The sequence below is a fragment of the Macaca thibetana genome, chromosome 9 (assembly GCF_024542745.1).
Source record: "Macaca thibetana thibetana isolate TM-01 chromosome 9, ASM2454274v1, whole genome shotgun sequence".
In the NCBI taxonomy this organism is placed as follows: Eukaryota; Metazoa; Chordata; class Mammalia; order Primates; family Cercopithecidae; genus Macaca; species Macaca thibetana.
The window spans coordinates 31846053-31860627 of record NC_065586.1 but is presented as its reverse complement, the minus strand read 5'-3'; the positions used below and the strand labels follow the sequence as shown (position 1 = coordinate 31860627).

Genomic DNA, 14575 nt, shown 5'->3' with positions numbered 1-14575 from the left:
CTAATTTTATGTATTTTTAGTAGAGACGGCGTTTCACCATGTTAGCCAGGATGGTCTCCATCTCTTGACCTCGTGATCCGCCCGCCTTGGCCTCCCAAAGTACTGGGATTATAGGCGTGAGCCACCGCGCCTGGCCAACTCTGTATATTTTTAAATGAAGAGTGTTGTTTTCACCTAAATCAATCTGGCCTGGTATATGACAACATAAAAAAACTCAAGGATAGAGCCCCAAAACTCGCTAATCAAGCAAATAATTATGCTGAACCCCCTTGGGCACTCTCTAATTGGATGTCCTGGGTCCTCCCAATTCTTAGTCCTTTAATACCTGTTTTTCTCCTTCTCTTATTCGGACTTTGTGTCTTCCTTTTGGTTTCTCAATTCATAAAAAACTGCATCCCAGATTTGAATCGTGGGACCCGTTGGCAGAGGTGGCGGCAGTGGCATGGGTTCCCCGACGTTGCCCCCTGCCTGGCAGCCCTTTCTCAAGGACCACCGCATCTCTACATTCAAGAACTGGCCCTTCTTGGAGGGCTGCGTCTGCACCCTGGAGCGGATGGCCAAGGCTGGCTTCATCCACTGCCCCACTGAGAACAAGCCAGACTTGGCCCAGTGTTTCTTCTGCTTCAAGGAGTTGGAAGGCTGGGAGCCAGATGACCACCCCATAGAGGAACATAAAAAGCATTCATCCGATTGCGCTTTCCTTTCTGTCAAGAAGCAGTTTGAAGAATTAACCCTCGGTGAATTTTTGAAACTGGACAGAGAAAGAGCCAAGAACAAAATTGCAAAGGAAACCAACCATAAGAAGAAAGAATTTGAGGAAACTGCAAAGAAAGTGCGCTGTGCCATCGAGCAGCTGGCTGCCATGGACTGAGGCCTCTGGCTGGAGCTGCCTGGTCCCAGAGTGGTTGCACCACTTCCAGGATTTATTCCCTGGTGCCACCAGCCTTCCTGTGGGACCCTTAGCAATGCCTTGGGAAAGGAGAAGATCAATATTTTCCAATTAGATATTTCAGCTGTATCTTGTTTTGTCTCGAAAGTGGCACCAGAGGTGCTTCTACCTGTGCAGTGGGTACTGCTGATAACAGTGACTGCCTCTCTCTCTCTCTTTTTTTTTTTTTTTTGGCTTATTTTTGTCTTCCTGATTCCCGGACTTACCAGGTGAGAAGTGGTGGAGGAAGAAGGTGGTGTCCCTTTTGCTAGAGCTGACGGCTTTGTTGGCGTGGGCAGAGCCTTCCACAGTGAATGTGTCTGGACCTCATATTGTTGAGGCTGTCACACAGTCCTGAGTGTGGACTCTGTTGAATCTGAGCTGCAGGTTCCTCATCTGTCACACCTGTGCTGCCTCAGAGGCCACTTTTTTTTTTTTTTTGGTAGATGCATGACTTGTGTGTGATGAGGAGGGGAATGCAGACAGTCTCTGGCTCCTCTGCTGTTTCACAACGTGTCTTTCTTATTTTGTTTGAATTGTTAATTCACAGAATAGCACAAACTACAATTAAAACTAAGCACAAAGCCATTCTAAGTCATTGGGGAAACGGGGTGAACTTCAGGTGGACGTGGAGACAGAATAGAGTGATAGGAAGCATCTGGCAGATACTCCTTTTGCCACTGCTGTGTGATTAGACAGGCCCAGTGAGCTGCGGGGCACATGCTGGCTGCTCCTCCCTGAGAAAAAGGCAGTGGCCTGAATCCTTTTTAAATGACTTGGCTGGATGCTGTGTGGGACTGGCTGGGCTGCTGCAGGCCGTGTGTCTGTCAGCCCAACCTTCACATCTGTCACGTTCTCCACACGGGGGAGGGATGCAGTCTGCCCAGGTCCCGGCTTTCTTTGGCGGCAGCAGCTCCCGCAGGGCTGAAGTCTGGTGTAAGATGATGGATTGGATTCGCCCTCCTCCCTGTCACAGAGCTGCAGGGTGGATTGTTACGGCTTCGTTGGAAACCTCTGGAGGTCATCTCGGCTGTTCCTGAGAAATAAAAAGCCTGTCATTTCAAACAAACAAACAAACAAAAAACAAACAAAAAAAACTGCATCCCAGGCCATCACCAATAATTTTATATGACATATGCTCCTTCTAACAACCCCACAATATCACCCCTTACCCCTTTCTTCAGTTTAATCTCTCCCACTCTGGGTTCCCACATTGCCCTTAATCCCACTCGAAGCAGCCCTGAGAAACATCGCCCATTATCTCTCCATACCACCCCCCAAAATTTTCACCGCCCCAACACTTCACCACTATTTTATTTTGTTTTTCTTATTACTATATGAAGACAGGAATGTCAGACCTCTGAGCCCAAGCTAAGCCATCATATCCCCTGTGACCTGCACGTATACATCCAGATGGCCTGAAGCAACTGAAGATCCACAAAAGAAGTGAAAATACTCTTAACTGATGACATTCCACCACTGTGATTTGTTCCTGCCTCACCCTAACTGATACATATATTCTCCCCTGCCCTTAAGAAGGTACTTTGTAATATTCTCGCCCCGCCCCCCACCCTTGAGAAGGTACTTTGTAAGCCTATCCCAAACCTGTAAGAACTAATGATAATCCCACCACCCTTTGCTGACTCCTTTTTTGGACTCAGCCCGCCTGCACCCAGGTGAAATAAACAGCCTTGTTGCTCACACAAAGCCTGTTGGTGGACTCTCTTCACATGGACATGCGTGACCGTGGGGACAACTCAAAGCAGGGAGGGGGCTTCCAGGTCACAGGTAGGTGAGAGACAAACAGTTGCATTGTTTGAGCTTCTGATAAGCTTTTCCAAAGGAAGCAATATGCATCTATTTCAGTGAGCAGAGGGATGACTGAATAGAACGGGAGGCACGTTTGTCCTGAACAATTCCCAGCCTGACTTTTCCCTTAGCTTAGTAATTTGGGGGCCTCAATATTTTCCTTTCACACTTCTCTATGGCCCAGGCACTGCTGAGTTGGAGTCAGCCATTGTGACTCTTTTTTTTTTTTTTTTTTCTTGTAGAGATGGAATCTCACTGTTTGGCCTGGGCTTGTCTTGAACTCCTGGCCTCAAGCCATCCTCCTGCCTCAGCCTCCCAAAGTGCTGAAATTACACGTGCAAAACACTGTGCCCTGCTTCCATTGTCACTTTAACTTCTTTCCAGTCTTTATGTCTCAGAATCCTCATTTGTAAAATAAAGTTAATAGAAGCCACCTGTAGAGCTGCTTGTGAGGATTAATGAATCAAAATGGATGAAGCACCTAGAACAGTTCATGGCTCAAAGTAAGGGCTTCATAAATGTTTAGCTATTTTTATGAGCAGGTCAAGAAAGAAGGCATTGGTCAACACAAACAGTTGTACAGACACTGATTGTTAAATTGTAGCCAGAGGTAAGAGTTGACTTAAAAGGGAGAAGTCGAGGCAAAACTAATATAAGTAGAGAGCTTACTCAGGCCACATTTGAGGACTGCAACCCAGAAGCATAGATTTAAGTTGCCTGAATATACACTCCAATTTGCAGTAGTTGCAAGTGAATTTTTAAAGGCAAAAAGAGGGAGACAGGGAGTGGGCTAAGACAAAGTTGTTGGTCAGGAATTCCCATTGGTTTACAGAAATAACACTGATTAGCTATACACTGTGAAGCATTAGGGTGTGGGTTATGGTGTCCCATGTGGCATTATTAGATTAACTTATAGCTGCCTGTGGCAATAGCAAGCCATTTCAAGAAATGAATACGTAGCTCAAAGCAGGGAGTAGGGCATGATTGTGAGACAGTCAAATGCCTGGGCATATAAAAAGAGATCCCCGGAGAATCTTCGACCTGCCCCACAAGCGTTTACATTAGATACTTTTGTGCAGATGAGGGAACCTGCCCAGGACCTTGTCTAAGCCTGCCCACATGCACCCTGGGGGGAGGGGCGGAGCCATGGGCAATGGGAGGAGCCTGGCCTCTTCAGTTCCTGTGTGGTGGCCTGGGATTCAATCTGTGAGGTGGGGGGCCTGTTGGCAGGACTCTATCTCGCTTTGCTGTTTTTTCCATTTTTCTCTTCACCCAATACAATCCTGCTCTACTCACCCTTTAATGTGCCTTCGTGCCTAAATGTTCCTGGTTGTGTGAAAAGAATCCATTTACAACTGAACTAAGGTGCAAAATTCTGCGACAGTTGCTGCCTCGTTTTAATGCCTCTCTGGGCCCAATAATTAAAAGGACCTGCGTTCCTCAGATAAAAGTTCTTTTCTTTTCTCATAACTTAATATTTTTCTCAGTTTTAAGAAGCCATAGGAAAGACGCATTTCTGTAGGAAGTAACTGCACCTATAGCCCAATCTGGATGCAGTTCTTTCCTTCTTCTAAGCCTTAGGGTATGCTTCCTCTATGGATGAAAAGAGTCAAACTCTGTAGAATATTCGAGGAGATTTATGCTGAGCCAAATAGGAGTGACCATGACCCATGACACAGCCCTCAGGAGGCCCTGAGAACATGCACCCGAGGTGGTAAGGGTGCAGCTTGGTTTTATACATTTTAGGGAGGCATGAGACTTCAATCCAATACATTTAAGAAATACATGGGTGTAGTTCAGAAAGGAGGACAACTGGAAGCAAGGAGTGGGGAGTGGGGTGCAAGGGGGTGGGGGAGGCTCCAGTCTATAGATAGATTTAAACATTTTTTGGTTAACAATTGGGTGAGTTTCTCTAAAGACCTGGGATCAATAGAAAGGAAACGTCTGGGTTAAGATAAAGAATTGTGGAGACCAAAGTTCTTATTTGCAGAGGAAGCCTTCAGGTGGTAGGCTTCAGAGAGAATAGGTTGTAAAATGTTTCTTATCAGACTTCAAGTCTATGTTGATGTTACTGCCAGAGAGGTATAATGAGGCACATCCGATACCCACTTCCTGTCATGGCCTGAACCAGTTTTTCAGGTTAAATTTTAAGAGTGTTCTGGCCGAGGAGGAAGTCCGTTCAGATGGTGGGGGGGGTGCTTAGAATTTTATTTTTGGTTTACACCTCGATTGTCTAGAACAGTGCTTCTTACACTTGAATGGTACATAAATCACCTGGGATTGTCATTAAAAAGCAGATTCTGTCTCAATAGGTTTGGACACAGCTGAGATATAGCATTTCATCCAAGCTTCCAGGCGATATTCCTGCTGCTGGTTCACAAATACCGGTCCCAGGGACCCAGCACAGTCCGCAGAACTTCCGGTGATGACGGAAATCTCTACCTGAGCCACTAATCAATCATATGTGACTACGGACCAATTGAAATGTGGCTATTGAAAACTGAAGTTTTCATTGCATTAAAATGAAGTATAGGCCGGGCGCAGTGGTTCATGCTTGTAATCTCAGCACTTTGGAAGGCCGAGGCAGGTGGATCACAAGGTCCGGAGATCAAGACCATCCTGGCTAACATGGTGAAACCCCGTCTCTACTAAAAATACAAAAAATTAGCCGGGCATGGTGGCGGGCACCTGTAGTCCCAGCTACTCTGGAGGCTGAGGCAGGAGAATGGCGTGAACCCGGAAGGCGGAGTTTGCAGTGAGCCGATGTCGGGTCACTGCACTCCAGCCTGAGCGACAGAGCGAGACTCCGTCTCAAAAAAAAATAAAAATAATAAAATAAAATAAAACTAAGTATAAATAACTATATATGGCAAGTTGCTACCTTACTGGACAACACAGCTCTAGACTTATGCCCAGAAGGTCCAGCTCATAATCTGGTTTCTTGTTAGAGTCACAGAACAAACCATGTTCAGGACCACATATTACATCTTAGATAGCAACGAGGACTCAGCAAAAAGGTGTGTACAGCTCTACCCAGACCCTCTGCATACCCAGAGCATACAGTCAACACATGTGCTCTGATAATCTGTAAATGTCAGTAAAATAACTTTCCTATTTGCAGATAAACTTCCTGGTAGAGCTGTCTGACTGAGTTCCTTCCCTCACCTCTGGACCTGGGGCTAGAACCACTGTCGTAGTCTGTGTGTTTGTAAAGAAAAAATAAAAACCAGGTATTTAATTAACATTTTTTCTGTGATCTCCTCAGCTCCATAATTTTTACTTCTCAATTGTTTTCTTTGCATGCGTTTAGGGCATGCCCTTGATACCCACCAACAACATAAAAACAGGCATTCTCTGCACTTAAAAAATGGAAAGTTTGTAAAATTGAGACACGTTAAAAGATCTTTATCTGACTACATTGTGAAATAATAATAAAAGAACTTGGAATGTTTGATATTCAGGAATTTTTCTTGGGTTGAAAATTATTTCCAAGTGTTTAGCTTTCTTCTGGGTTGTTCCAAACAATCTTTGTGGTTTCTTTTGGTTTTTGTTTTGTTTTGTTTGAGACGGGGTCTTGCTCTGTCACCCAGGCTGGAGTGCAGTGGCACGATCTTGGCTCACTGCAACCTCCGCCTCCTGGGTTCAAGGGATTCTCCTGCCTCAGCTCCCCTTTTGTATTTTTAGTAGAGACAGGGTTTCGCCATGTTGGCCAGGCTGGTCTCAAACTTCCCATTTCAGGTGATCTGTCCGCCTCGGCCTCTCAAAGTGCTGGGATTACAGGTGCGAACCACTGCACCCAGCCCCAAATAATCTTTGATTTCTGCCAGTGCGTTCTTGGGTGAGCTGGATGTGTCAAACATCCTGGATAAATGGTGACAAGCCTTACACCCATATCAGTGACAAATAACTGACTCTGATCCAGAGCATGCAGCCAGGTTCTGAGCAGATGCCGGGGCCTGATGCTTCAGAACTGATAGGAGGACGAAATCAGCCCTGTTTTTCACTACCTCTTGCTGAGAAATGTATTCACACTTTTACATGCTTTTGGTGTTACATGGAAGAGATCAGTTTCAATTGTCTCCAAGTTACAGTACTGATTTTATAAATGACTCTGCATTTAAGAGGACACTTTACATTTTAGCATGTGAATGGTTGAAACCATAATAGACAACACTTCATATGTAGGGACAAAGCGAAGAGCTATTATATTAGTTGTGAGAACCTTCTACTGTAACATAGACTGTCAAATTGAATTTAATAGCAAGGAGTTGATAGCAATTATGAAATAATAGCAATGAGTAGCTACCTTTTATTTCATGATAGTAGAAAGTTTTTTCTATATCCTTATTGCTTTTATAGGGTCTGGGTATAGTGGTCATGCCTCTAGTCCCAACACTTTGGGAGGCCAAGGCAGGTGGATTGCTTGAGCCCAAGAGTTCAAGACCAGGCTGGGCAACATAGCAAGACCCTGTCTGTACAAAAAATTAAAAAATTAGCCAGGCATGGTGACACACACCTCTAGTCGCAGTTACTCAGTAGGCTGAGGTGGAAGGATTGCTTGAGCCCAGGAGGTTGAGGCTGCAGTGAGTTGAGATCATGCCACTGCACTCCAGCCTAGGTGACAGACAGTGATCCTGTAAAAAAAAAAAAAAAAAAAAAAAAAAAAGAAAGAAAGAAAGAAAGAAAGAAGAAAGACAGAAAGAGAGAAAGAGAGAAGAAAGAAAGAAAGAAAAAAAGAAAGAAAGAAAGTTAGTTTATGGAAATGAGATATACTGAAAAACTATCCAATAAATGCCCCCATGCCATACTGTGTTGAAAATAATATGTGTTGAATAAGAATGATTCAATTCTTATTCAAGGACAACATTGAGTTTCCTGCCATAGTGAAAAGGGGGACACTTGAGTCAACATTCACATAGAAATCAAAGTGGGGTTAAACATTAAATGCCTTTGATGATGGACTATAAAATATACACACTTTGGACATTTTATTATGACACAGCACTTAACAGATTCAACATTAACTCTCAGATGAGAAAGAATGCTAGCAGCCCAAGGAACAAAGGAGTATTCTTCTCTTTTCTTTATTGTTCCCTCCCCTTCCCTAATTTCGCTTTCTAGTTCTCTCTGCTTTTTAACTATTAGAAAACTTTTATTTTGTACTTTATCCCATGTCTTCTTCCACTGGAAAGACATGCCCCTTCACTGGGCATCAAACGTACACAGCACTGTGCAAGATGCAATAGAAAGGTATAAAGGGCACGTACGAGGTTCCTTCCCATAAGCGATTTAGAATGTATCTGGGGAGACAACGCAGCAAATACGAAGTGATGTGTTTATAAGGGCCATAAGTGATTGAAAACTACTCACCAATCACACAGAAAAGCTAGAGTGGTTGACTACAAGGAGGTGAAGGCGAAAAACAAATTCCTTGAGATTCGTGATTTTAGTCTGATGGCTGGGAAGTAACTAGAGAAAACCAGGCTGATGCAGTGAGTGTCTGGGAGAGGCTGAACTCCCCTCTAAAGCTAAGAGTATCTTGCAACGATAGCTCATTTAGGCAAAGCAGTCTGGGCAGACAAGGCTGCACAGGTGACGGGTTCTGAAAAATTCTTCTTTTTTTTTTTTTTTTTTTTTTGAGACAGAGTCTTACTCTGTCACCCAGGCTGGAGTGCAGTGGCGCAATCTCGGCTCACTGCAACCTCCACCTCCTGGGTTCAAGCGATTCTTCCACCTCAACCTCCCAAGTAGCTGGGATCCCCATGCCCACTAATTTTGTATTTTTAGTAGAGATGGGGTTTTACCATGTTGGCCAGGCTGGTCTCAAACTGCTGACCTCGTGATCTGCCCACCTCAGCCTCCCAAAGTGCTGGGATTACAGGTGTGAGCCACCACTCACGGCTCTGAAAAATTATTCTTAAGGAAGCCTGGATTGAAACCTACTAGGGTTGGACAGGCTAGCTTCAGCTCTTCAGCCATACTTGGGCCCACTGTGATCTGAGAGATTAAAACAGACACCCCTTCATCACTAAGATGGATTCTAAGGTTAAGGAAACAAAGTTCCCTGTAAGTCAAGGGTTTGGGCTGACTGGCATGGCAAATTTCTAAATTCCTACAGCTTTAAGCTTCCTAGTAACAGGAGCTCGCACCTCTCCTAACTGATTTACAACCTAGTTGGACAGAGGACCGGCCTTAAGAACATTCCTTTCTGATAAGCAATTGCAGAACTTAAGCCAGTTTTAGCAACTTATAGAGACTGCATACAAACTGTCTTTGTGCCCTATAGTTCACCTTTTGACATAAAGAGCCAAATTCCACCTCTTTCCACCATTTTATTTTATTTTTATTATTATTATTATATATTTTTTTGAGACAGAGTCTCGCTCCAGCCCAAGCTGGAGTGCAGTGGTGTAATCTCAGCTCACTGCAACCTCCGCCTCCTGGGTTCAAGTGACTCTTCTGCCTCAGCCTCCCCAGTAGCTGGGATTTCAGGCATCCGCCATCATGTTCGGCTAATTTTTGTATTTTTAGCAGAGATGGAATTTCACAGTGTTGGTCAGGCTGGTCTCAAACTCCTGACCTCATGATCTGCCCGCCTCGTCTTCCCAAAGTGCTGGGATTATAGACATGAGCCACCGCGCCTAGCCAATTCCACCTCATTTTAATGCTAAAACCCTGCCCCAAAGTGAACATGAGATGTATGTTACAGACGTGTTTGTTTGCCCATTGCACATGCATTTGGCTCCCCTCATAAATATGTATAGTTATCCCCCCAAAACTGCTAAATATATATGTCGTGTGAGGAAAAAAAAAACCCCACTTGCTCTTCCCTCTTGAAAAAGAGAACACCGGCCGGGCGCGGTGGCTCAAGCCTGTAATCCCAGCACTTTGGGAGGCCGAGACGGGCGGATCACGAGGTCAGGAGATCGAGACCATCCTGGCTAACACGGTGAAACCCTGTCTCTACTAAAAAATACAAAAAAACTAGCCGGGTGAGGTGGCGGGCGCCTGTAGTCCCAGCTACTCGGGAGGCTGAGGCAGGAGAATGGCGTGAACCCGGGAGGCGGAGCTTGCAGTGAGCTGAGATCCGGCCACAGCACTCCAGCCTGGGTGACAGAGCGAGACTCCGTCTCAAAAAAAAAAAAAAAAAAAAAAAAAAAAAAGAATGAAAAAGAGAACACCTTTGTCACACATCAGAGATTGTCTCTTCCCATTTTGCAAACTAATATTGATGATAAAGCTCTCCTTTCTACTACTGAGCCATCCTGGTGGTCTTTGGGGCAACACTCTGAGCTGGATATCTTCTGCTAAGAAGAAACAACTACATATATGGGTCACAAACCCAGGAGTAATGCACGTATCTGTGATTGGACCTGAATCAGGCAGATGGGCCCATGAGGATCCCAGTCAAACACTTCTGGGTCCTGTGAAACTGCAAGCATTTTCATTTTATTAATTGCCTTTCAGAGAATGTGCTGGGCCACGTTTGGTTGTGTCTAAGGAGAAAATGATGGACTACTCTTATGGTGGTTTTCTTCTCTTTTCTTTCCTTTTTTTTTTTTTTTGAGACGGAGTCTTGCTCTGTTACCCAGGCTAGAGTGCAGAGGCGCGATCTCAGCTCACTGCAACCTCTGCCTCCTGGTTTCAAGTGATTCTCCTAACAGCCTCCTGAGTAGCTGGGATTACAGATGCCTGCCACTGCACCTGGCTAGTTTCTGTATTTTTAGTAGAGACGAGGTTTCACCATCTTGTCCAGGCTGGCCGCGAACTCCAGACCTCGTGATCCACCCTTCTTGGTCTCCCAAAGTGCTGGGATTACAGGCATGAGCCACCACACCCAGCCTTGTGGTGGTTTTCTATAGCACCTCTTGGAGTTATATCTTTTCATTGTGAATTGCATTTTTTTTTCCTTTGAGCATATCAACTATTTCATTCTTTAATTTTATTTTTTAATTGACAAACAGTAATTGTACATATTCATGGGTGATGTAGTGTTATTACCATACATATAACGTATGGTGATCAGATCAGGGTAATTAGCATATCCATCAGGGTAATTAGCATATCCATCCATCATCTGTGAGATGCATTATTTAAAATTTTTTTATTTTTATTTATTTTTTTATTTTTTTTTTTTTGAGACGGAGTCTTGCTCTGTCACCCAGGCTGGAGTGCAGTGGCCGGATCTCAGCTCACTGCAAGCTCCGCCTCCCGGGTTCACGCCATTCTCCTGCCTCAGCCTCCCAAGTAGCTGGGACTACAGACGCCCGCCACCTCGCCCGGCTAGTTTTTTTTGTATTTTTAGTAGAGACGGGGTTTCACCATGTTAGCCAGGATGGTCTCGATCTCCTGACCTCGTGATCTGCCCGTCTCGGCCTCCCAAAGTGCTGGGATTACAGGCTTGAGCCACCGCGTCCGGCTAAAAATTTTTATTATTATTTATTTTATTTTATTTTTAGAGACTGGGTCTTGCTCTGTCACCCAGGCTGGAGGACAGTGGTACAATCAGAGCTTATTGCAGCCTTGAACTCCTGGGTTCAAGCGATCCTTCTGCCTTAGGCCTCCCAAGTAGCTAGGACTGAAGGCATGCAACACAACCCCAGATGGGGTCTCATTATGTTGCCCAGGCTAGTCTCATACTCCTGGCCTCAAGTGATTCTTCTGCCTCAGCCTCCCAAATTGCTGCGATTACGGGCGTGAGCTACCATGTCTGGTTGTATGTGTTGCTTTTTTAAATAAAGCGTATTCACAAAAGCATATTATTGAGGTAAGAAAAGAATGAAGGAAATAAAAGCAGTTAAACAGCCAAAGTTTTAGGAAATACAAGAACTAAGGAATAAAAAACAAGAGTGTGGTCTTGATAAATAATGAAATCTTAGAGAATAAAAAAAAAGATGATAATAAAGCCATTTTAAAAAATTCACTGCTATGAATTAGTGGGATCAAATTAAAATGACAGATGTTGAAATGTACAGTAAGAGAGAGATGAAAATATAAAAGCATGTTGGTTCTTAAATCCTTCAAGTTTGAGAGCTAAAGGACACCAGTGAGATTGTCTATGTGGCAACACAGACTTGAAATGTTAAAAATTCACACAAACAATTATTTCCTTTACTCATGGAAATGTCTAGATTGCTGTCTGTTCCACTACATTGGTGAATAGACCTTTGTCCCAATGTCCTTGACACACAGCCTTTGTTGAGATCCCTGAGGGGTTGTGAAGAAGGGGGAAGGGCGGCATAATGTAGAGTAGTTTAGAGGACAGAATCTTTCTCAACTCAATGTCTTTTGTTAGAATTCCAGGACATGCTGGGTGCGGTGGCTCACGCCTGTAATCCCAGCACTTTGAGAGGCTGAGGCAAGTGGATCACGAGGTCAGGAGTTCAACACCAGCCTCTAGCTTGGCCAACATGGTGAAACCCTGTCTCTACTAAACATACAAAAATTAGCTGGCCGTAGTGGCTTGTGCCTGTAATCCCAGCTACCTGGGAGGCTGAGGCAGGAGAATTGCTTGAACCTAGGAGGTGGAGGTTGCAGTGAGCTTAGATAGCGTCACTGCACTCCAGCCTTGGTGACAGAGTGAGACTCCATCTTGGGAAAAAAAAAAAGAATCCCAGGACAAGTCTCAAATGATGGAGTCTCACCGAAGTACACTTTTCAGAAAGCCCTCCTGTCTCTGTGTGAATCCCAAAGCTAAGAGCTCTCCCGTGCCCACCCTTCCCATATTGGGGCTATTTGTCACTTCAAGTAGCAGTGCCCATAGCTCAAGGCATTGAGTGATCATTGTAATTCTCTAGCCAGCTTCATATATTTGAAATGTGATCAAAGAGGAAAAGAAAAGCAATAAAAAGGGCACAATTTAGATGTAATCTTTGGCTAGTGAGAAAAAATAATGGTACTGGATTAGCCAGGATGCTTTTTTTTTTTTGAGACAAAGTTTCGCTCTTATTGCCCAGGCTGGAGTGCAATGGTGTGATCTTGGCTCACCACAAGTTCTGCCTCCTCGGTTCAAGCAGTTCTCCTGCCTCAGCCTCCCGAGTAGCTGGGATTACAGGTGCCTGCCACCACACCCTGCTAATTTTGTATTTTTAATAGAGACAGGGTTTCTCCATATTGGCTAGGCTCATCTCGAACTCCCGACCTCAGGTGATCCCCCTGTCTCAGCCTCCCAAAGTGCTGGGATTACAGGTGTGAGCCACCATGCCCAGCCGGATTAGCCAGGATTCTTTTGGCTGGAGAGTGTTAAAAGAAAAATCTTAAACAGGCCAGGTATGGTGGCTCATGCTTGTAATCCCAACACTTTGGGAGACTGAGGTGGGTTGATCACTCGAGGCCAGGAGATTGAGAGCAGCCTGATCAACATGGCAAAACCCCATCTCAATGAAAAATACAAAAATTATCCAGGCGTGGTGACACATGCCTGTAATCCCAGTTACTCGAGAGGCTGAGGCACGAGAATCGCTTGAACCCAGGAGGCAGAGGCTGCAGTGAGCCGAGATGGCACCACTGCACTCTAGCCTGGGCAACAGAGCAAGATCCTTTCTCAAAAAATAAAAAATAAATGAAAGAAAAATCTTAGATAAATGAAATTTAGCAGAGTTTAATTGACCAAAGAACTGGTCACGAATAGGGCAGCCCCTGAACCAGAGGAGGTAGAGAGAGGTTCCAGTATGGCTTGGTGGTCCTAGAAGATTTATGAACAGCAAAAGGAGAGTGATGTACAGAGGATGGAAGTGAGGTGCAGAAACAGCTAGATTGGTTACAGCTGGGCGTTTGCCTTATTTAAACACGTTTTGAACAGTTGGTTACCTTTGATTGGCCAAAACTTGATGATTGGCACAAGCATAGCTTGCAGTCTGTTCACACACCCAGTTAGTTTACAGTTCACTATGTACACAGACATCTTCAAGCTGAACTTAAAATATGTAAGGAGGCAGCTTTAGGCTGAGCTTAGTTTAACAAATGGTAGAGCATAAATTTCAACTAGCTAAAGCAAAAAGTGGAAACTAGTCAAGGACACCTGTGTGTCTCATGGAGTCCAAGAAGAGAAATGAGGTCGGGTTGTAGGGAGGAACAGAACCAGGATTTTAAATCTTTCTACTGCTCTGCTAACTGAGCATCTGCTTCCTTTCTTCCCTACCTCAGCCTACCAGGCCCTGAAAACCTACCTTAATCACATCATGTTACTGCTCCAAGCACAGAGATCCCCAAGAGAGGTGAAACTGATGGCAGGGGCAGGCCATCTGGAGCCACCGCTGCCGTCACACCAGCTGCAGCAGGGAGGAGTGGCCAGTGTTGCTGCTCTGTGGAGCCCGTGGGAGGTGGGGACAAGTGGGAGCCCCACCCCTTCTAAGTTGGGGTGGGAGCTTCCTGGGTGCTGCTGCAGCTGCCCAAACCTCAGCTGCAGACCTGGGCCTCCCACTCCACAGAGTAGGCAAGAGCCCCACCCTCCCAGGCACGGCTGCAGCTGCCCAAACTGCAGCTGCAGACCTAGGCATCCCTGCACTTTTGGAGGCCCAGGAAGGCACCCCCACTTGGAAGTGCCTGCTCCCGATGCCTGGCTTCTCCCTGCTGTCAGAGCCTGGTCCCATCTTGGAGCAAAGTTGGGGGGAGCCTGGGCACTATGAATGGCAGGAGGAGGCAGACAGATTCTTGGGCAGAAGGGGGTGGGTCCCTGATGAGGCCCCACCTTCAGGCCAGGGAGGGCCTGAAAGCTGGAAGCCGGGCTGCCAGTCCTGCAGACCAGAGTGGGAGCTTGTGGTGGCTTTTCTGGGTCCACCAATGGCTGCTCGCGGACCAGCTGTTGCACACTTCCTCGTCTCTGAGGCCCATAAAAGC

General features: G+C 45.3%; 1 protein-coding gene across 1 annotated transcript; it reads left to right on the top strand.

The window, feature by feature from the left end:
- The first annotated feature begins 402 nt into the window (after positions 1 to 402).
- On the top strand, positions 403 to 1281 carry LOC126963345 (baculoviral IAP repeat-containing protein 5-like). The gene has a single exon (XM_050805592.1). The coding sequence runs from the start codon at positions 443 to 445 to the stop codon at positions 869 to 871; it is 429 nt and encodes a 142-aa protein (XP_050661549.1). The 5' UTR covers positions 403 to 442; the 3' UTR covers positions 872 to 1281.
- The last annotated feature ends 13294 nt before the right edge of the window (positions 1282 to 14575 follow it).